This window comes from Lissotriton vulgaris, chromosome 7 (assembly GCF_964263255.1).
Source record: "Lissotriton vulgaris chromosome 7, aLisVul1.2, whole genome shotgun sequence".
Lineage (NCBI taxonomy): Eukaryota > Metazoa > Chordata > Amphibia > Caudata > Salamandridae > Lissotriton > Lissotriton vulgaris.
The window spans coordinates 366181563-366205951 of record NC_141695.1 but is presented as its reverse complement, the minus strand read 5'-3'; the positions used below and the strand labels follow the sequence as shown (position 1 = coordinate 366205951).

The window sequence follows — 24389 nt, the reverse complement described above, 5'->3', positions numbered from 1 at the left end:
GCTCGGCCGAGTTTGACTGCGGTTTAAGGACCTCAGTGAGGAGGTTAGTCCTCACGGCCGCGACGGGGAGCTCAAGGCCCAAGGCCTTGGCTGCCCTCATCAACACCACACTGTATGTTGCCCCCTCCTCCGTAGCCACGGTAGGAGGTGAGAAAGCCAGTGTCTGGTGAGGTGTCCAGACCACTGGCATCCCCAAGTCCACCTGTCCAGTCCTCTTGAGACTGGCACTCTCGGGTCAGAGTGTCCTCAAACCCCTCCCAATACTCCTCTTGACCCATCCCCTAATAATCAGGGTTGTCAAACGATGAGGCCGGTTCAAAGAAGCTAAACTCCCCAAGTGGCGTCGAAAGTGGCGCCCAGCGGCGCCGTTCCGACGCCGGAACTAGAGGGAGGTATCGGGACGGCGCCACCCGAGGACGGTGCCGGAGGTGACACCTGAGGGACCGGCGCCGGTGAGGTCTTTAGGTCAACCGGCGACGACCCGGATCCCTGTAGCGGATCCAGTGGGGCCCTGCGGCGCCAGCCCGAAGGCGCTGGCAGCGTCGAGGCCGAAGCACCCGACGGCGTCGAGGCCGAAGCCCCCGACCCGCTAGGGGCCCCAGATGGGTCCGCTGGGCCCGAAGGCGCGGCGGAACCCGTCGGGGAAGAGAGGTTCCTCATGGCCATGAGGAAGCGCTCGATCTCCCCCGGCGTCGCGTCCTGCCCAGGGACCGGAGGGTGTGGAGCATGCCGCGACGCCCGCGACTCCGACGGAGCCGCGTGGGCGGTGTCACCTGAACCACCCTGGCCGCGTCGCGCGAGCGTCGGGGGGAGTCAGAAGAGCAAGGACGTCTCTTCGACTTCTTGTGCTTACCTGACGACGACTTCGACCTGGAGGAGTGATGCCGACTCTCGGAGCTGTGATGGCTTCGATTCCAGGACCTGTCCCTCAACCTCCTGTGGGACCGGGACCTCTCGCGGCGCGGGGCGACTGCCGGAGTTCGAGTCGCTTGCGGGTCCGCTCCCGCCTAGCTTTCGAAGTCAGGGCCCGGCAGTCGGGGCAGGTCTTGTCGTTATGGTCGACGCCGAGACAGTGGAGACACAGATGGTGAGGGTCGGTGACAGACGGTGAGTGTCAGTCGGTCGCAATCCTCACAAGGCTTGAAACCAGGCATCCCTATCGGCACCGTCCGGAGTCGCAAGACTCAAGAAAAATGATCAATAGAGATCAAAAAAGTCTAGTCAAAAAGTGACTAAAGTACTGCTTTTTCCAGATCTGCGCTTGCTGGCGCGGAAAAAAAAAAAAAAGAACTGAAGTCAGCACGCGGAGGCGGCGTCTAAGTACTCTGACGACGTCATCACGGCGCCGACAACGGACGCGGAGCCGCATACGACGCCTACCGACGCGCAAGGGTACTGCTACGCAAACATTTCCGGATCCAGTCTGACGCCTGGGGATATTCTAAGGTAAGGAATCTATCACTAACATGTCTCTTTCAGATATACTCTTTTTAATAGTATCTGACATGTTAAAATAAAAGGTGAAAACCTTATTCAGTCACTATAGCAAACAAGTCAAAACACAAAGGGTGTGTGTGTGGTGTGTTAAACAGCAAGGATATGGCGGCCCACTAACCAAAGCAGCTCCTAAGCAGCTTGCTTCTTCTACAAAATCCGAAGAAAAAAGGACTTACCTGTGAAAAGTTAGCAGAGCTCAAGGGGACTCCCTTCACACACAACATGAAGGATGGTGGTGGTGCAAAGTGAGGGCTTCAGGTTGATGGTCTCTGATTGATTGAGGTTTGGTTCATTTTAAATGATGTGAATAGGTTACTAAAAAGACACTTTATTTTAGCCTTTGTCTAACATAGAACTCATGTTATTGTGAAACTCCAGAATAATTCATGCATGTGAATCTATAAAAGGTCCAAAACTAGAGAAGCTTTGCCTCCGCCCGGAGCATAAAATTAAACAATATTTGTCTGATTTGCTGCACCTCTTCACTTCTAAATCATTGCAACCCATACACATGTAAAAGACCCTCCCAGAAGTATAAATGACAGCCCCCTATTAATATCTGATGTGAGAGCGGTCACTCTGCACTGGTAATACGAGTACAACCACTTCGTATCTGTTCACAGATAACCTGTGCTCAATGACATCTCACAGCAAATTATACAGATTCCTCGTCACCTTACCCATGCCTATCAACTTATGCCGTAGGAGATCTTGCGATATAATGGTTATGGATTCCAGCCACACTACACCGGTTTACTGATATCCTGTGGTTAAAGATCTCTCCTGAACTATAAGACAGGTTCCCTGCACCGATCGTTGCATTCAGGGACTAGAATAGTTATAAATGATTGTCTCGTCTTTTGCCCTGTAAGGCACAAGACAAATAGGTTTTCTCCTTCACCTGGTAAAAGTGCGCAAGGGGCAGGGGTGAAACAGGTCTGCACTGCTCACCATATTTAGCAAATTTCTGCTTTTATAAGGTTGTGGATATTAGCCACAATGTACCTTCAATGTTTGTAATTTCTTCTTTTATAACAGAAGTTATTTTCAGATATAAGAAAAATAATCCTTTTAACAAAGTTTTTAACACATGCCCTCCTACATACTACTTGCGCCTCCTCTTCACGAATAGCACTCATGGTAGAAAGTGACAGGTTCCCTACCCCTACTGGCTCGTAATCAGCACACAACTGCATTTCTTACATTATAAGGACAGCTTTATATTTTTTATTATGAGTTTGTAACTAGTGCAAAATAACATTTACTATACACTTTTATAGGATTATATATTTCCTACACAATGAAGAACTACATTTTTCTGCAGACAACAATCCTAACAAATCAAACTGGCAGCGCTTATGAGACGACTAAGGAACTGCCACTCTATGTATTACTGGATTTGAAAATGCGTGAAAAAGGCACCTTCACCTCAGATTACTGGCCAGTGCGCCCTACCCACCCTTGAGTTCACAGTGAGAGCTTTGATGTAATATTCAAGGTGTTCATGATGCACTATCGATTGCTGTCAATGTTTTGGAGTGGAGAGGATCTCACAGTGAGGCGCTAAGAGGTGCAGAACAAATTATCAATGTGGAGGGGTACACTACATTGTTCATACACAATGGGATATCGTTAGGGGTGCAGTTAGAGAGCAGCCTCACATAAAAGTGTTGTTCTTATTTCTTGTTCACATGCAACTCCGCTAGAAAAGCTTGCTGTATCTTTCGGAGTCAATATGCTCCCCAATCAAAGAGGGGCTTTGTATTGGGATCCGACTTTCAGCTTCCTGAAGTAGCTGAGCAATTTTGTGGGTTCTACTAGAGCCCAGCTACAAGAATAGTGCTTTGAGCGAGCAATACCGGACAAAATGGCAGTTCTTTTTAGGGTTCGCCTGCACAGCGCTTGCGCTGTGCAAGTGAAATATATTGCATTCAATATAAATCTTAAAAGGGGCTTACATCACGCCCACTCGCATCCCTACTTTTCATCAGTTCGTATGCTTCCCACGTGGCTTCTCCTACCTATGATTTTTCTTACAATTGACTATGGCCCTGCTACAGACATCACCTAAATCCACGACTCACCCCCATAACTAGTGTACAATAGGCAGTTCAAACATCACACATCCAACACACTTTCAGTATGTTGGAATCAGCAACCAAAAAGTACCTTCCACCCAACAATAGTTACTACACACCACCTTTCAAAATGTACTTATAATTTGCCTTGCTCAAACGAAACAGAAACAGCAGACAAAATCACTAACACAGTTGCATAGATCCGCCCCGCCCCCCCCTAAATGTCTCCGTATTCAAACCTGCTTTTCACAATTTTATTTTGGAGTCAGTTTTATATAGCGCCAATATTACCCAAAGGTACACAAGCGCTTTATATTACCACCAGTTACTTCATACAAGCAAACAGGTAACTAATCTCCTACACATTTAAACCTGATTATCCGAATTTTATTTCAGGATCAGTTGTATGTAGCACCAACATCACCCAAAGGTACAGGGCCACTTTATAGGACCAGCACATACTGCACAACATAGTTTATTTCTAAACAAACAAATTCATAACACTTTTACAGAATTTCTTTAACTTATATTGCACAACCACTCACTGACTTAAAAAACGTATCCCCCCTAAGAAATATATTAAATCACATAGGTGAAACCAAATGCATTTACCAATGCTCGTTTCTTTTTGGCTTCAATGTTAATCCTAGTTTACTAATCAAAAAAGGTGGGTGAGCTCCCATTGTGAGCCTAGCTTTTTGCATAACCACATTCCCCCACATGACCACATCCCAATTATCAACTTGAGCTTATAGAAAGAGGTGACTAACCAGATACTGAACCTCTTGTTCTGTGAGTTCTTACCAGTCATCAGCCCGACGTAGCAATAACTATAACAGAACATCTCCCACAGTCTCGGGATGTTAGGAATCACACCAATCAAGGAAGACTTGGTGAACGTGGTCATTTCCTGTTTCTTCGACCGGCAGAATTCTTGCACCTCATTGGCCAAGCTCACCAGCTGGAAGGACAAGAAAGAATACTTTGTAGCACAGAGCAAGATGGCAAGAATTAGGTGCAACTAAATAAGGTTGAATGTCTAATGTGTGTTCAATCACACACGTCCTAGGGATGGAGATCAATCGCCAAGTCCCAATCAATCATAGCCCTCTCAATCAGTTGACACTGCTGCACTCGGCATATCAAATGTGAGTACAGATTCAAGAATCTATTGCAGCACTTAATTGTCTAAAACGCCCAGAAATCCCATAGTCCTATGCATCAGTCATCTTTTGTTTCGCAGGAAGGCTACAGATAGTACTAGCACCTGTGCTGGAAAATGTGTCTTGGGGTAAGCTGAGCATTACTACTAAGAGACAGAAGGAAATGCAAAGTGAACAGTAATAAGGAACTGGGGCAACGTACCTTCAGTGTCAAAAGTAGCTGAACAGCATTTGTGAATGGAGTTGGGGTAGGAAGCCCAAAATAAGTCACAGTCCGAAAAAACAACAGGTAGCCAAAGGTCCAGCCCAGAGTCAGGAAGTGACAGGACCTGAGAAAGTGGAGAAATAGAAGACTCACATGGTTTCATCTCAGTGGATCAGAAAAACACAGATCTCACTAAACACCTACAGTCTGTCATCGCCTATCCAAAAACACAGTTCAAGCCTCTGGCCTCCATGGCCGTGCAGCTATAAAAGTTATGTAATTTCATTTTCAGTATGTTGTAAGACACAAGTACGATCACTTTTATCACAAACTCTACAATTCTGACAAATGACTGTCAGATTGTTCACCTGATTGATTTCCAAAACTCAGGAAAAATAAGATAAGTATGTTTTGTTGTTACCTTACTAGTTTTTGCCTCACTGTGTTCTATGGAGTAGGCCATGATTAATCCTATACCATACAAATGTGGTAAAAAAAAAACATTTGCTCAATATACAAAACATACAAACAAAAAAGAACACACAAGAGGATGTACGAGAAAGAGGCAACAACAATTAATATTGGGTACTGCAGGCTTTAGGGGAATGGATAGCTGTCTGGTGGAGCGCCTGCTACACAAGGCGATTCTTAATTATGCTTCATTATGTCTTTCAATCTACGCTTCTCTTTACATTGCGCTTTCTTCATGTGGTGCATGCCTTTCTGTAGCGAGACAACAATCAATAGTCCAGTCACACCATCTTCCCTCTGCTAGTGACCAGCCCATAGAGGGCTAGTGACCAGAGACTGGCTGGCGATAACAGATGGATACAATAATGGTGTTTAGGGAATATTTTATGATAAGGTCTACAGGTGAAAGCTTGCTGGTGCACTCGGTGATGATGTAAGATGCTGCTCTTGTGGCCACACAATGTGGACATAAATCCGTGGTAAGGCAAGAGGGAGACGGTGTTTGCTTCAGCAAACAAAGCTATGCAAAAAGGCCAGCATGCCACAAGGTGGAAAGTCAGTATCAGAAGAGACATTGTGTAACTGTAATGTGCTGAATAGCAAGAAAAACGCTTGTGGGGGTGGGGAAGGATTTCCAGTATATTAAACTGTGCCAAAATAAGTTGTAACCCAGGGAGACAAGTCGTTTGATATAATGAGGGAACCCCACAGTGAAAAGCCTGTGATTTCCAGTGGCGTGTTGGCATTGCCTGGATACTTGATGCCTGCTGATGGTTAGCCCAACATGGAGGATACTGCAATGTGGTAAGTGGGTCTTGTGTCTCTATCCATCAACTGTTGTCTGTGCTTTGCGCCAACATTTTAATAGTGCAGTCTGATTTATATAGGGAGTTGTCTGCATTAGACTTGTGTATATTTCCTGCTCCTATTATTTAAGGTTTTAGACAGAGGTGGGCTCTCATTTACCATTTACTCACCGGCTTTTCCTTCTTCTAGGTGCGAGTTAGCATCATGAAAAAGTATTTGTGGGAAAACTGGTCTAGTAGTAACGTCCGGCCAACTCTTGAGAGTATGAGATACATATGATGTCTTGCTTGTTGTTGAGATTTGGTGGAAGTGCCACCATTCTTACTCTCTGGATGGCACTGTGTAACCCAGCCTTACTGTTGGATATCTGAGAGCTTCAAACTCCGGTTCACTAGTTCCCATGTATAAGGACTGAATCATGTAGGCCCAGTGTTAGTCTATGCCCGAAAGACAACAGGGGCACGTAGACAGTGTTATGTTATGTTAAAAAATAGTTATCAAGCACATGTTCACCAGACGGTTTCTTGGCGCTGGAGTGAAAGTAAGGCAGCAGCAGAGGGGTGAGCTTATTATCATATGCCTGGGAAAACAACCAGGTCTTGAACTGTTTTCTTAAATGTGCATAGGAGGTGACCGACCTCGGCTCCATGGGAAGCGAATTCCAGAACTAAGGGGCTAAGACTGCAACTCGGAGCCACCATGTTTCTTGCGTTTGAAAGTGGGAGTGACTAACAGATTCAGATAGGAGGATTGTATGTTACGAGTGAGGGCATGGCATATAGCTTGGAACAGATGAAGGCTGGACTGTTGCCATGAAGAGCTTTGACAATTGTGCATCCCAACTTAAATACACCACTCATAGCCACTGGAAACCAATGAAGGCTTTTCATCAGTGGTCTGACGTGATGCAATTTGGGTTGGTAAAAGACCAGTCTAGCAGCCTGATTCTGGACTAGATGGAGGCGTCTGAGTTGGTAAGCCGAGATGCCTACAGAGTGTGAATTGGCATAGTCCAGTCGGTAGATGACCAAGGCCAAGATCACTAATGTCAGGGCTTCCCAAGACAGAAATCTGCTGATCTTCTTAATTCTAAGCAGTTGAAAAAACCCATCAGAGACCAACGAGCTGAACTGAGCCTTCAAAGATAGGTCATTGCTTATCACTATACCTAAACCTTTGGCTGAGCTAACTGGAAGGGGAGTGTTGCCCAAGGGAAAAAGGCCAACGGTTGGAGTGTCTTGCTCCTTCTCCCCAGTTGAAAGGTTGAAAGGTTGAAAGCAGGATGAGCTATTCGGGATCTTGATTTGAAGGCCCCCTGCTTTCCTCGAGAACTAAAGAATGAAGTTGCTGTGAAATAACTCGGTTAATAGGTTGTAAGACTCTGAACAGCGCAGTACATAAGAAAGACGGCACAATGACAGGGGAAACAGCCTTTACAACGCATGCATTACAACGCATGCCGTTACCCCACATTTTTTACTCCACAAAATCTTTTACAACGCAGCTCTTTACACCGCAAACCATTACAGCGCATTTCCCAAAGTAATGCCTGGTGGAGTTACAATAGTAAATTGTATTGCAATGGGGAATGCGTTGTAATGGATTGCGTTGTAAAACAATGCGTTGTAAAAGATTTTGCGTAGTAAAAAATGTGGGGTAATGGCACGCGTTGTAAAAGTGTGCGGGCTAAAGTGTCCTATTCAATGACAGCTCTGGCCCTTGGATAAACACCAATAACAGTCCACCTGAGAAGAATCATTCTGTTTGTTCTTCAGGGGTTGATGATCAATCCCTAGGTTTTAGAAATGGGGCTCTATGCCCAGCCGACTCCAAACTAGTGATAATAAAGAGCATAAATAACCTCACAGTTTTTCTCTCGACACCTGCTGTGTGCAGATGGATGACAACTTGGGAAGAAGGCATAGTAGTTGCAGACCAGTTCGGTAGGTGAAATAGTATCTCAGTTCCTAGATCAAAGGATGTGCAGAGGAGAGCTGGTCCCTTCCGAAGCACCTTTCAGCAAAGTGAAACTACACAGAGAAACCCAAACCTGAAATATCTTCAATGTAACATACCAGAACATAACATACAGGACACCAGCTGTAGCTCCCTCTGTATCGTTTCATTCCTCAGAATGAGTCAATTCCAAAAACCTAAAAGAACAACAGAGCAAACTCACAATAGTGGATAAACTGATTTTTCCAAGGACCACCGTACCTTTCCGGAAAAGTGCTGCATCTGTGTCAGGAACTTACAGAAGACTGTGTGCATTTAATGATGGAAGAAATGTTACTCAACCTGCCGGTCAGTGTTCCTGAACGCTGCGCTCAGAGCATAGCAAAGCATTCGCACAGCTTGGGCCTCTCTGATGCCCCTATGCTCGCAGTCACAGGAGGGCCGTTTCAAAAGTTGCCTGGAGCATCGTACCTAAAGGGCAGTGGTGGGACTCTCAAAATTCAGTGCAGAACGAAGGAAGTCAAACCTTTTTTTTCACCAAACTAAGGCCATTATTTTCTGGAAAGGGGTATAGACATGACTAATAACCGACCCTTGCAAAGATGGTCACCTGTCCATAGGATGGTATGTGCAACTTTCATTTTAAGATGAGGTATAATCTTTCCCCGAGGTGTCAGTTCCGGTTTGAATCATATATAAAAAGGAAGCCATCCGAGAGAAAGAAACACTGCAATACATCTGTGCCCTTATTTCTCATCACATTCTTCACCTCCTTACTACTATTATTCACCAGGTTTTTCTGGATTCAGCACCTGGAACGTTTATTAGCAAAGGAAATGTGGTGCCTCTCTGATTTCTTCAGTATTAATGTTCGTCTGAAATCAAGAGCTACAAAATAGTTAAGGAGGATTTTTTCCACTATGTGGAACCCGTTAAGGAGACACTCCTTTCTTGTACACGGTTGTGCAGGTTGACATCTTGGCTACTGGGAACAATCTTCTTTTCTTCAAACAATCAAGAAGGAGCTGAAGGGCCTTTGGGGCCTTCTAAGCCTCCAGTCCTCGACAATGCTATTACGATGATGGGTACCACATGTTCTAGGAAAGCAATAAGGACTCAACTTTCAGTGCCTTGCTAAAATCCTCACCTCACATTTTTTTATTCTAGTTTCCTAGGGGTCATCTCACTTCCTCGTGTACTTTATCAATTTGCACCACCCATTCCAGGACCTGGAGTTTTTTTGACCCAGACCCAGAAATGAAGAGGTGATCTTCCCCAGCCGTTCTCGGTTTTGTGGGTATCCATGCTTTCATTTTGTTCCTTTTATTACAAATCCTTACACACCCAGCATCCAACCTCCACTTTTTTGTTTCCCTGTCTGCACTGTGTAATCTTGCGATGTGGTGCTGGTAGACATTTTTGCTGTCATAGTTAGTGTTCATTCAATTTAATCTAAATGCACATTGGCTGTAATGCAAACAAGTCTATCCAGATTTCGGTAAGCATTGGGAAAGGAACTATATTAAAGAGGCAATCTGCCCAGGAGTCCACCCTAATGGGCTACATGGCTCCCTGGTTTCAAAGAAGGCACCAAAGCCGAGAATATTCCTTTGCAACCTGAGGAATAGGTTCTACCATTTCAAATGTGAAGTGAACCATCTTCTGAAAGTTCCTTTGACCTAAAAGGGAGCAGGAGGGAGAGAAGGCCCTTGCCTTTCTGTCTGTTAGTGGTGGTCTGGAGGCTCCGTGACTCGGTTGGGGGGAGGGGTCTGTGCAGATGGCGTGCACACATTCACAACGTCAATAGCAAAAATCTCTCTCCAGCCAGGAACACACCCACACAAACTGAAGCTGCACTGGTACAAGGTCCTGACCGGTCTCCGGGATGAAGGTACGGTGAATAGCGAAGAATGCAATTAACACATACATCCCTTTAAAAGGCACACAAATCACCACAGTCCTAGTTTCAAGAGGTGCGCCCCTACCGTAAAACGGTCGGCAAGGAAAGAACAATCTAGAATGATCAGCAGGAAGCTGTTGAGTGAGGGAATATTTGTAGATCTGAATGCAGTTGACTGCAAAATACTTTCTAATGTCTGTTGAGGAGTGGGAATAAGGAAACCATGGTTTTGTAACAATCTGCAAACTTTAGTGTTAACATTTTATACTGTGCATACAATAAATTGTTCAAGCACAAGCACAATGATTCATCAATGTAGAGTCTTTACTATTCGGTAGAGTGCTCTAAGGAAATGTAGTGAGCTCACCTTCCATTACCGACTGTTTCCAGTAAAAAAAAAAAATTAAAAAAAAAACCACGTGCGCAAGCATGCTAAATTTTATAAGTTGATGAGTCTTCTCATGCTCTTAGATTGCTCCTCGACTACATATAAATTTAAACAGAAGCCTAAAAAGCAAGCCTTGTAGGTGTTTGCTTTAAAAAAAGAAATTTACATACAAAAATATAAACTTGAAATAAATGTCTTGCAAAACTATTGTACAGCTTGATGCTGTTTCTCTGAGCAATAGTTTACTATAAAGTGAAGAATCAATGCAAAAACACAATTGGAAACATGAAAATAAATTAATTAGAGGTTAACCTTTAAGGAAAGTGACAAAAGTGCACATACACAGGTGTAGGCGCTTGCCTTGGTGCAGATTTATGACTGTAAGGAATTCACCACAGGTTACAGACGTAGCCCTGAAAGTCCTACGCCTAGCAAACCTTTGTGAATTTCATTTTCATGTGATCAAATATACAGATGTATATTAGCTCACATGGAAATTCCCTACACTGCTCATCCCACTCTTGACATTATCTTACATAAATAAGGCGGTGCTTACCATTTTATCTGCAACTCGGGGAGGATTCTCTGAACTTGAACTACTGCTTGGCCGGAAGTGGTCAGATGACTTCTTTAATTGCACAGAGATCTCTATTGGAGCACCACATGTGTGATGAAACAGCTTAATACTCTAAATATAGGGCCATAGGCCCATCAGTAAAATGCTGATGTGCCTAGATGCTTCAGTCTATTGTTATTCTACTAAAAATATTTAAAGCTTTGAATCAAAAGCGCCAATATTAGATTATAAAATGTATAACTTATTATTTTTCAGTCCAGTTCAGGTATGTAACAAAGTTGTTGTAATTAAGTGAAGATAGCATTGTGGAAATAAACTCCTTACTAAACAAGGATAACAAAATAAAAAGTTTAAAGAAAAAAAAAACACACACATATCCAACAACACATAGGAAACTGTCAAAAAGTGGCTGAGAAAAGACTGTACGATACAAAATATTTGAAGGGCTCATCGTTTCATTTAAAGACCATATCTTCTCCAACTAAATAACGGCTCTTGAAATTCTACACAGACATGGTTAGCATGTAGGGTCAGAAGCAGACATGGTTAACAATTAGGGTCAGAAGTTTCAGTTATGGATTAAAAAGAGCTGGAGCTAGAAATGACTTTTCTGCCGCTCCAGCCCTAATAGGGAGTTTCAGAGATTATTACTCAATTTAATTTGTTCGATTCGGTCTCATGTATGATGGAAGGCAGTTCAGTGCAATTTGTAAGCATTCTTTCAGTGAGTGTGCTTGTTAGGTCGGTGTTCGTCGTATCTAACGTTGCAGACAGAGACAACAGGACAAGGATACACAAGTGATCTTTGACCAATATCATTATTGCTTCATCATCGATTTGAAGGATGCTATTTCCGTTGTAGAGCTAGATATAAATCTCGACTGCGAACAAATCACAATTCTTCAATAAATTGTTAAAGTTGTGACACTATAAAGCTTTCTACAATTTTATTTAAAACTTGGAGATTTCTAACACGGAGAAGGTTAGTTAGAGCTTCAAAATTAGCTCCTGGTCCTGGTGTTCTTTTATGAGTGGGATGGGCTGTATTCTTTTAAGACAGTCTGAGTACATGACCTGCTATTGTGAAACTTCCATCATATGAGACAAGCAAGTGGCTAGAGATGGGTTGATCTTTAAGCATTGTGGCCGGTTTTCGATCAACAAATGACATAATGGTACATTCATTATAGTCTTAATTTACTATCGATAATTTACCCATAGTTGTACCAGACTACATGGTTGTCTGGAACTAAAGTCTGTAGTATTTTGTCAACTGATTTAGTGTGCTTAAGAATTTATTTTTTTATTTTTTATTTAAATCAAATGATTCTGAGAATGTGTTACTCATTAACTTCTTATTTTTTTACATCCAGCGTAAGGTAGGGTTTGTATGCTGTTTTACAATGTCAAATGATTCTGTATCTACTTATGGCTCAATTGATATCTGCAGACAGAGGCCTTTCTTTACTTCAAAGATGCTGTTTTTATACATTTTGTCTCACTTTATAGAGTAGCTAGATTCACTACTTCTGACTCATGCTGCCACGCAATTTCCACTACTCTGAGCTTCCTATCTACGCAGAGCTCTGTGCTGATTTTTGTTTTCTGTCTTTGTAAGTTCACAGAGAATAACTTCGCCTTAATTGCTTCATAGCTTCATTATAGTGGTCTGGCGGATGTGGGGGTCACTTAACTCTTTGTAAAAGGGTTGGAACAGACAACATACTCAACACCATGGTATAGGTAGCAAATGTTTAGCGTCCCAAATCCATTTCTACCTTATTTTTTCCTCACTATTGGTCACTGCCTTTAAATAAATTAGGAAAAAAAGGAATGAGGTGGTGGTCTGACCAGCTCACTAGTATTAGGGGTTATGTGCTCAAAGTACCTTTTATCACCGTACGAATGTACAGGAAAAGCCTCTTCACATGACAGGGCATCGTACAGAATTATGTTAGGCCACGGATGCAGAGCAGACACTCAGTAGAGAGATGGAATATATCGGAGTCACCCCAATGTACGTTAACACACCCTAAAAATGTTGTTTAAAGATGATATTGCTTTGTCAGGGATTAGTTCCATAAAAGTACCATCAAATTAACATCAGTGGGTAGGCATGCGCAGTGTGGGGTTACATGCCCAGATAATTGTAGTGTAGTTCCTATATTCCCAAAAGGCTCTGCGCATTGGATAATATATCCTATAGATGGGACATAGGACTGAGGTCAGTATGTCTCTATCGAATATACTAAACTTAATTGCGAGTGCCAGCTAGCTCAGAGGTCATAAGAAACTTTCTCGAATACACAAGAAGGGATTAGTTTCTGAAAACTGCATAAGCATTATAACTTTGTTTCCCTAGGACTGGAACAAATATCTTTGTGGAAACAATAGATAACAATTTTACTCAGTCAATCGTGCACGCTTCGTTTCTACAGAGTTGCAGAAAAGATAGAGAGATGGGTGTTTCAATAAAAGGGGTTTATTGAACAGTCTTCTTTCTCATGCAAGAGAGGTGAACTGCTACAATCGTTAAACAGAATGCAAAGTATAATGCGTACAGCGTAAACAGTAGTATAAAATAATACTGTAATAGTATTGCCTAGTGTTATGACATATAAAAATACATACATAAATAACAGGCTAAAATTCTCAACTGGTGCTTCTAAAATATGCCTACCCCAATGTACCTAACCTAGGTCTAGTACGAGGGAAGTAGTAAGTGTGGTCTTTAGCATAGGTTTAGTTTTTGCCAAGAGTTGCCAAAGGTTTCTCTAGGTTCTAATCCGCTCAATACCTTAGAATGAGAGAGGTTGGTAGTTCTTTCACAGACTCAATTTCCCCACACCCCGCAAGGGGAGTCAGAAACACTGGAGCTGGATTCTCCGCAGGATAGGACAGCTTCTGATCAGTGAGTCAGCTGAAGAATCGGCTTCCTTTGGCACTTGATGTAGCGAGCTGCGTCGGGTGAGTAGGTAGTCTGACTGCACCGAACCACACCGTGTTTGCAATAGCAAGTGAAGGTTTATTTATACCTTGAAGGTGTTTAGGAATGCCAGCATTGACGTAAAGTTGAGCATATGAATGTCATGGATGAACCCCTCTGGAATAGTTGTTCATGCATATTAATAAGTTTCTTGGAGAAATCAATATCCAGGCTATAAGAGTCTGGTTTTCCAAGAAATCGTTGTGACGTTTGATGAACTGATGGAAGTAGCCATTCCTGTATTTGGGCTGTATGGACTATGCCTAAATAAGGACTGGAGATCTATGCCTATATAAGGGCAATGTGAATTGTACCTATATAAAGGAATGAATCGGGAAAATGCATAAGGAATCTAAATCGCCACACAACACCCACTCCACTTTCTTATGTACAACATTACTAAGTTCTAAACACGTTAAACATATCTAATCTTGTTGCGTGCTTATCTAGGTTCCTGATCGATACTGTGACCTTATGCCCCTATTCGGCTATAAATCCATTTATTCCCTATATTGGCATAACCGTTCAAGTGCGATTTTCTGAAAAGTCATCTCTGGCCTCACACGAACAGAGCCACATTCCAGCATGACTCTCTGCTACTTCCTTTGCGACCAATTAGTGCAATGACAGAGCAGCAGTCACTATCTGATATTCCTAGATAACACTCCGAGTTCTTCAACAAGATAAAAACTTAGCAAACCTGGAAATCCCCGCTTGCTATGTTTTGATTAGTAATGGAACTCTAATGAGCAACTGATAACTGTCACTTCCTAGTGACATCTTTAATTGACGTCTTATGTCCAGCAAACTTGCGTCAAACCCGGCACCTGTCAGGTATAAATATTACCAACGTTGCCTTAAGCAATGAGCGAACCTGTTGCTGATGCCAGCTGCCTGCATGACCCCGTGTTGGTAAAAACTAGCACTCTGTCGCTGCAGCCTGCTATCCTGTGGTGGTGAAGCTACTGATTACCATTATCGCCGCTACAGCGCGAACTATGGTTCAGTACGCTTGAGGAGCCGTGCAGCCGTCCTCTGCGAAGACATCCAGCCCAGCTGCCCGCGGACGCTGTCACCCCTCCTTCCTCGACGCGCTGAGAGAAGCCGCTGCATTTCTCGTGCAGAGAAATCCAGTCCCGGCGCTTCCGGTTTACCCTCGCGGGTGACTGGGATATCGAGAGAGACCCCTGAAGGAGATACCAATCCTCCATCATTCTATTCAGAGGTATGGTGTTGACTAAACCCTTAGACGAGAATTCTTGAAACAAACCTTGGCAAAACCAACTTAACTTAAGCTACTTACTTGCTCCCCTTCTCACGTGTTAGGCTTAGGTCAGGCACACTGGGGTAGGCTTAGTTAGAAGCACCAGTTGAGTATGTTAGCCTAATGTATATATGACTGTATATATGTTTTATTACTTTTAAACCATTGTATGGCTAAGAAACCATATCAATGCTTTTACAGTTCTATTTCGCAATACTTATCTTACTGTACGTACTTTTTATAATAACAGTTATTGCAATTGTGGCAATACATTTCTCTTGTACGAGAAGAAAGACTGTTCAATAAATGTTAACCCTTTATTGATACACGCCCGTCTCTCTATTCTCTACATACTGTGAAAGTAAACTGCACTAGACTGACTGAGTGAAATCTGTGTCTATTGTTTCACACGACCCTAGAGATTGACTCTTGATCTGAGGAGCAAAGTTGTCATGTTGCACGGTTGTTGGAAAGCTGAATCCCTTCTTGTCTGTGCCAAGGAAGCTGATCACTTCCTATGCAGAGAAGAAAGTTTCCAGTGACCTCTGAGCTAGTTGGTAACACAACCCAATTAAGTTTAGCATAGTCAGTGGAGGCCTGGAATATCCGCAGTTCCACGTCGATACTACTGTTTATGTTATTCCAATGCGCAGGGCCTAGTGGGAAACTAGGAACTACACTACAGGGTGTTAAAACCCACCCTAAATACATAAAAATGAAATGGTACTCGTTGTACAAAAAGAGCATTGGTGCTGTACGCATTTAAAGCAATGTTTCATTCTAAGCATATAGTTGACATTCGTAAATGCTGTCTGAATGAAACAAGAAAATATACATTAGGGGAGGAGCTTCGCGCGGATCCAAGATGGACGCGTGAGCACAGGGCTCCTAGACCCTCTTTGCCTCTCGCATCTATCCTGCCACAAATCCTGATTTGATCGACGGGTACTTGTTGACTATGCCCTGCTGATTCTAAGGACTTTTTCGGAACCGAAATCGGACGCCGTGATCCGGACTTGCTGCATCCTGAAGTTTGTGGCCTACATCGTAGACCGTCCCCGGCCTTGAGTCACCGAGGTACCAAGTCAACAACAACGGCCAGTTGGGCACGCCCACAGCCCCTGGGGTACTTTCGGTTTCGTTTTGGGCTATTGTCGCAACGCTCTACGGCTGCCCCATTCATCTTCTTGTCCCTGCTACGGATCCTGAATCTGCTCTGGTTTTTAGCCCTCCTGCCCTTGAGGTTCATCGAGAGCGTGATCATTTTGACTAGATTGCAACGACTCCGTGGGAGTTCGAAGCCCACTATGGCAGGCAAGCTAGATGCCGAGAAACGGAACACCAACGGCACGCATCGTGGGGGCCTCATCCAAACCCAGACTATAGAGCGCTACACTCGCCCGAAAGGGTCCCCAGGTGGAGCGAGTAAGGCTCTTGAAGGGACCGTGGATGGTACCCCGCCGTCGGAAGAACCGACACTGAGAGACATCATGGGCGCCATTACCAGTGTTCGGTCCGACATGGGCCATCAGTACGAGACTCTTGCTGCCAAGATCGATACGGTGGCGATTGAGGTTAATCTTATCAGGGCTGACCTGGGTAAGACAAATGAACGGGTCAAATCTCTGGATATTAAAACTGCGAGTTTGATTACTGATGTCTCAGACCTTCAGGCTGAGGTTCGCACGCTCCGTACTTCCAACGACCAGTTTGCCCGCCGGCTGGAGGATTTCGAGGGCCGGGCCAGGCGCAACAACGTTCGCATTGTGGGGCTTCCGGAGACCCCGCCAGACGTCTCCACGGACCTTCTGGTGGAAGATCTGGTCCTTAAACATCTTGCGCCTAAGGGCCTCAGTAACTTTTTCACAGTGGAACAGGCCCATAGAGTTCCCGGCGGGAAGCCGAAGCTGGGAGCCGCACCGAGACCCATCATCGCCAGGATCTTTAACTTCCGTGACCGAGATGCTATCCTGCAAGCTTCCAGGACCACGGGTCCTACTAAATTTGACAATGCCTCGGTCAGTTTTTACCCTAACTTTACCCAGGCGGTTCAGAAACAGCGCATGGGTTTTACTGGGGTGAAGAGACAACTCTGGGATATTGGTCTAAAATATGCCACGCTTTTTCCTGCCCGGTTGAGGATTGAGTATGAGGAGCGGGCCTTTTTGTTCGATCGCCCCGAAGTGGCCAGTGACTGGTAGGACACTTTGCCATCACATCGTAAGGGCGGCGAGGGCCCGGAAGGTGCCGAGGGCGGCCCAGCCGAACAGGAGCAGTGAGTCTGCAGCGGCAAACTGGTTACTTAGGACTTCTAGCAGTGGCTTTTTAATAGACTTGCTAATACTGTGGGTACCGGGGGTGGGGGGATTCGGGTTTCCTCTTCCTCCTCTTCCTCCTCTGGGGGCTTTCTCTCTCTTCTCGTAGGTTAGTTTCATGGGGCGACAGGCACACTGCAAGTTGGGGTGGCTTTCTGGTCTAATGCAGGGGTGCAGGGTGGGGGTGTGTGTTTTTCGGGGTTCCCGGGAGGTGGTGGGGGGGTCCTTTTCTCTTTGTTTTGATCGAGGCTGCTACATTTCCTGTTGTCGATTCTGTGTGCTTTTTGCCATGCGTGGGGGGCTGGGTGTTCAATGCCGGGATGGGGGGGGGAGCTTAGGATGCTGAGTTGGAACGTTAACGGTCTTGGAGATAGAATAAAGCGGGGTATTGTCTTGCAATATTTGAAACGTTATACCCCAGATGTGATTTTGCTTCAGGAGACACACTTGGTGGGCAATGCATGCCGTGCACTAAACAGACGTGGTTACCGTATGGTAGCGCACTCGGGGTTCACTTCCGGCTTGAGAGGGGTGGGGGTCATGGTGCGTACTTCCCTCCCATTGGTGAGAATTGAAGCGGGGCAATTGTGGTGACTCCGCGATCGCTGCTGTGGTGAAGGCTCCGCGCCCGTGCTGCCAGATGATTTCTTCCTGCTCGCTGAGGAACGCCTAACACCCCCGCGCTAGATTGCTGCGCAGCCGAGGATTACCCAGGGCAAAGCTGCGGAGAGCTGTAACGGCGCATACGGGGTAGACGCTGCTGGCATCGGTTTGGCGGTCTTAAAGAGTAGCCACTATACACCCCTGATAGCCGTGTAGATTGCTGGGCTGCGCGAAACAACGTGGAGCGTTATGGCGGCCTGTGCTCATCTGGCGAGACAAGACAGCGAGCAGGTCAGGGTCTGTGACCCGCGTGGGAGAGTGCCGGACGATCCAGCCGAGTGCACCAAAATCGTGTGAGTATAGTGGATTCAACAGCGGAGCAGATATCCTCGGCGCCGGTACCGGAGCTGAAAACAAGCGCTTACCTGGGCACCGGTAGGCAGAGTACCGAGAGGCTGCATGCCCTGAGGGCCCATTAGAGGTGATTGGCGTACTGCTGCAGCCTGGCTTCTGTCGGCATACGGAGAGAGTGAGAGTGTCTGGGGCTGCGTGCCTCTAATTGCACAAACGGTTGATACAGTGGCAAACACTGTGGCCACGTGAGAGAGGCGCGGAAACTACTGGGGTGCATATCCTCGGTCTCTGACAGAGTACTCACACGCCGGTGGACCATGCGGTGCAGCCTACGAGGAGATTGCTGGCGGACCGCCTGTGCTGCTGTTTGAATGTTTGCCACAGTCACATCGTAATCTTCTGGTGTCCTGGTCAATGTGACTGTCTGCAGGCAGGGGAGGAGAGGAGGAGGGGGGAGGAGAGCGAAAGGATCGGAGACATGGCGGGTAAAATAAAACAAAAAAAAAAAAAGCCGGAGGGAAGAGAGGGGAGGGGGGAGGAGAAATGCGACACGGCGGGAAGGGGAGGGGGCGGAACGGGGGCGGAGAGGGGAGAGAGAGAGTAGGCAAGGGTAAACAAACACGGACGTGCACGCGCCCGTGACTTTTAAGGTCAATGCGCATGCGCATAAGCTTAATGCGCAAGCGCATTGACCTTAAAAGTCACGGGCACTGCAAGGAATCGCCACGATTCCTTGCAGTTAGATAAAGAGTGGATGAGCCCCTATAGTCTCGCTTGCTCGATGCGCATGCGCATCGACAGGCGAGACCTAATGACGTCTCTCCCCCGCTTTTTATATGCCATTTAAAATGCACTTGATTTGGTACCTGCTAGCTACTTCCGAGACATCGAGGGCTTACAGAGGCGGTTGGTATGGGGTGGGCGACCACGCATTGCACTGGCAAAATTGACTTTGCCCTGGTACGATGGAGGTATCGCACTGCCCGACATCAAGCGCTACTATTGGGCCTCCCAGTTGAGTGCTGTGAACCACTCCATGTATGGCCCTGTCCCTAATCCTGCGTTTGATATGGATAGATGGAAACTCCCTGGGGGAGATTACAATCGGGCTCTCTATTCCAGAGCCGACCGCAAGCATCTCACGAGCCCTACGGCAGTGGCTGCGCGAGTTTGGGGAAGCGCGACCGCTGCCACGGGCTGGACGGATAGGTTGACGAAATCTACCCCATTGTACGCCTCGGAAGCGCTAGGTAGTTGTGGAAATTGAAGGGTTTCGACAGCTGGGACCTCATTGGTATCAGCAGGGTGGGTGACCTCCTGGCCAAGGGTGCAGTCAAGACCTTTGAGGCACTACAGCGAGAATATAAATTGAGTGACAGGGAATATTTCCGGTACCTCCAGGTCCGTCATGCGATTCACTCGGTTTTTCCGGCTGACGCTTCTGTTCCGGAGGCCTCCCCTCTTGAGGATAGAGTGCTTGATGGGTACGTCCCCGATAGCACTATATCTCTCATTTACAAGAAACTTATCAACGACCGCTCGGACCTCCTTTTGCAGTTGCGGACTATTTGGACCGGTGACGGATTAGAACTGGATGATGAAGATTGGCAGGCGGTGATTTCCTCGCCTAAGGAGGTTGCGATTCCGGCGCGTCTTAGACTGGTGCAACTTAAAATATTGCATCGGGTGTATGTCACGGGCCCACGACTGATGCATATGGGTTTTTCTGTGGATGGGTTGTGTAGGCGCGGATGTGGTATGCTAGCTACCTTTTTGCATATCCTCTGGGAGTGCCCGGAGGTGGCGGCATTTTGGCGCCGAGTGCATGTGGTTATGGGTGAAGTGACCGGAGTAGTGTTGTTGCCTGAGGCCAGGCGCTGTCTGTTGAATGTTTGGGAACCGAATGACTACACTGTTGCTCAGACTCAATAGGTCACATTGGGTAATATGGTTGCTAAACGTGACATAGCCCAGTTATGGGGTTCCCCAAGGCCACCGACGCTCATGCGCTGGAAGGAGAATATGGACTGGTCCATGTTCAGAGAGAAAGTTGTGTATGTTTCCCGCGGCAGACCCAAGAAATGGGGTAGGATATGGGGACAATGAAATGCATACCGTGGTGAGATTTGTACCCCTCCGTTCACCGACCTTCCGGATCCACTCCTTCTTCCTTGACCGTGCGTTCCCTGTACTCAGCTCTTGTTGATTGCACTGTATTGGTTGCTACCAGGTTTCCCCCCCCTGACCTCCCCGATATTTCTCCTCATTCTCATTGACACAAGTTTTTCACCCGTCTCCCACTGCCATAGGGAACTGCCAGTTTATACATAGCCATGCTTCGCTTTTTCTTTTCTGTGTTTTTGTTTGTGGTTTTATTTAAATAAAATATAAAATGTGAAACCTTTCGCGGATCCTAGCTATACCACAGGCTTGTACGTAATCATGAAGCATCGCTGCCGTACCCCCGGGTTATCGGCTGATGAGCTGTGTAACTAGATGTTGATGTTATTATGTTCGACTGACCAGCCTCCGTGGTTGTGGGTCTGTAACTGTCCTTTCTTTACATAATAAAGGTTTTCAAAAAAAAAAATATATATACATTTATGAAATGGCTCGTAAATACAGAAGAAAAAAGACTGAAACCATTTCATGTCAGATTACATAAAAATTGTTTGTGTATGTGGACAAGGTCAAATATTGTCTCTAGAAGTTTTTTCCAAAGAATTCTTGTTCTCTATGAATAGTTCTACTTCAAGCAGATTACTTGTGCCAAAAAGGAAAAAATATAAATTTGGAGAAAAAAAAAAAGGTAATCATAGGAAAAAGAGTCCCAAAGTCAGAACTTTGTTTTGTCAGTGTTAGTGTTTGGAGAAAACATCAAATCTTCTAAATCTGCAAAGAAGTTGTCTACCATTTTAGGTGAAAGTTGGATTACCTCGTTTAGAAGATTAACCGCACCTATATGTGAAGCATCGCCGTCAGCATTGATCGTATTAGCAATGTTCATAATGGATGGTACCTGCACGCCCGTTTCCTCTCGTACCTCACCGTCAGTAATTTGCATCAGTCAGACCTCATTGAATGCCGCCATCAGAATTGGTAGCTGCTGGGGACAACACTGCGCATGGCCCGTAACCGGTTCAAGCAAAGTATCAACTTCCGTTGGCATGACTGATGGGAGTGTGAGACATGAGTCTTAACATGCATTCTTCTCCGCATAGCAGGCAGCATAGAACAGGGAAGTTGCAATCTTGCCAAATTGGTCTGAATGACAGAAACCATGTGGTATTTAGTTCTCGTAAACAAGTTAATCCCAAAATTTGGACGATGCGCTCACGACACCTCATAGCCAGTAGAGTTGTCTCAATGGAGAACTGGGTGTCGCTGGTGAATTGGCTTGCCATATCGCAGCAGTAGGAGCAAAAATAGTAACCCAAAAGCAAATCCCAAAATGAGAGGCAGTCCGCCAAACACAGAGTGCACAAAGTTTGGAAATATTCCTAGGACTGCTTTAAAAGGTGCTAACAGTTCAGAAAATACGGTTTTAAATACATGTACAATATCGCTCGTATCAGACATGTTTAAGATAAGACTTAACATTTCTGAGAAATGTATATGGCAGTTTGTAGTTAAGAGGGCATGTATCTCAGCAGATGTCCTTGCGACTTGCAGATCGTAGGTCTCTTTGGGGGAAGTCAGTGGCACAGTTTTTGCAAAAGAATTGTTTTCATTCTGCTTAAAGTATCAATTCGTATAGAAGAGATGTTCAGTGAAGGCCATGAAGGCGACTCCTAGTCTGTCTTGGTTTTTGGAAACAATACTTGCATACAGCAAGTGACCCTGACGGCTGACACAGTTACTAGATATGGTATACCTGGCAACATGCTGCTGCGATCGTTCAACATGAGGTAACTTCCATTTGAAAGTTGTCCAAAAGTTGGATCAATCACCGCAGCTGGTGATCCTTGCAGATGGCAGAATAAGTTGTTAGAGGAACCATCGCAGGCCCCGTGTAAATTAATACCCTGACAAAGGAGAGAGCCGCTTAGTGCGTTTTCACAGTTATTTCCGCTAAGAAATACTTCACGGGGGCGTGGCCAACGACCAGCTAAGATGGCTGCATCTTAGGAGTGCTCCGTGGTCCGGCGAATCTCCCCTGTAAATCCGGACATTTATCCTGCCTGAAAACGGCGCAAAGTTGCCACACAGGACACCGGAACGTCCCCGCTATACGGAGAATCCACTCGCGGCGCGGAGTGACCTGCTGGCGCCGAGATCCGCCGCTCCGAACGTCGCGGCCTAAAGTAACGGCCGGAGCCGGGGACTAAATTAGGAGCAGAGAACCTGAGGACGGCGCGGCGGGGCGATTCCTGCCGTCGGAGGCGGCCGCAGGGCCGGGTGACTGCACCGGAGCTCTGGAGGACATCAGCTGGTGTCGGTGAGGTGCCTTCCGAGCCAGCTGGCCCACAATTGGGGCCGGAGGTGTGGTTGGACTGGTAGACGGCCTGGAGCGCGGCCGGAGCTGCTGGGGAGCCAGGCGGAGGCCCGTTGTTGCCCGGGAAGGAGCGGAGGCACCCCTGCAGGGCGCAAGGACAGACAGGCGGAGTAAATACAGGGGCGGCCTGACGGTGAGGCCCCACATAGCAAATAACTGCCCGGTAACAACCTGAGCACACACGGACCCACCGCACGAGTTGCACTGGCTTTAATGACCCTGTGAAGACATTCTCCGGAGGGCCTACTACCGCCAGCAGCGCGATCCTGGTGCAACCCGCGCATACTTGGTGTGAAAGGCGAGGCCCCAGAAGCGGGGGTGCGTACCGAATATACCAGCATCTGGTCCCAAGACGGCGCAGGGGTGGTGAGGCACTGGGAGGAGAGGCGCCCCTGAACTAATCAGCCCCGGGCGTTACCCTCACAGCGCGACCAGACTGGAGCAGGAGTCAGACACTAAGTGGAAGGCATCTCCTGGGCGTGAAGCACGAGCGCCGCCAGCCATCTGCATCGAGGCCTAGGTCTGTAGCATTGACAGCGAGCAAGACCGGTGTATAGAAGTCACTGCCCGGGGGAGCTCACGAGGTGAATGTGCAGCAAACTGTGCCCATTTGGCCACCTGAGGTTTCCCTGAGGACTGAGGGGAGTACGAGACCCGACTCTGGCTTTGCGGGGCAAACATAGAGGGCAGGCCGCGAGAGGCCGCACCGTCGGATGTCAGGTTCACGCAGCTGCTGTCCCTACTAAGAGACGTCCTGCTGGCTATTACAATCGGGAGTGTGGTGTCGCGATCAGCCCCGCGGGGCCTCTTCGTAACTGGGGACTGAACCGCCGAGAGACACTGGCCGACGCCAGGGCCTGCCCTCCCGACCGGTGCGAGGAGCGGATCACGACCAGGACCTGTGTCCCGTAGTGGAGCTTGGCTCCGGTGGTTCCTGGCCGGCCCCGGACCGCGTCCTGAGTCGACTCGGACACGCACGCAGCCGCTGTTGCAGACGACAGACACAACAGCCCATCAACGAAGTGCTCGGCTTCACCATGCGGCCCCCCAAAGGAGGGACAGGGACCCAAACTAATAAAATGGACCAATATGCAGTGACTCGTACGCAGCAGCAGCCGGCTGGGGCGGCAAAGGACGGTAAGGAGCAGGCGGAACCGTCCCTGAACTCCATCATGGCCGCCATCCAGACATTGGGAGCCAACCTCGAGTCAAAGATTGACAAGATCTCTATTGAGGTGAACTTATTACGCGAAGACCTAGGGAAAACCACTGAGAGATCCAAGACTAATGAAGGGGCCATAAAAACGCTACAGGCCTCAGAAAAATGCCT

At 46.5% G+C, this 24389-nt stretch overlaps 1 protein-coding gene across 1 annotated transcript in view; it reads right to left on the bottom strand.

The window, feature by feature from the left end:
• MBOAT7 (membrane bound acylglycerophosphatidylinositol O-acyltransferase MBOAT7) overlaps window positions 1-24389 on the bottom strand; it is a 129585-nt gene that overhangs the window by 45707 nt on the left and 59489 nt on the right. The window contains exons 4-5 of the mRNA XM_086930287.1: window positions 4941-5067; window positions 4380-4536 (exon numbers count right to left, since the gene is read on the bottom strand). Coding sequence (XP_086786413.1) covers window positions 4380-4536; window positions 4941-5067 — 284 coding nt within the window. The remainder of the gene's footprint in view (window positions 1-4379; window positions 4537-4940; window positions 5068-24389) is intronic.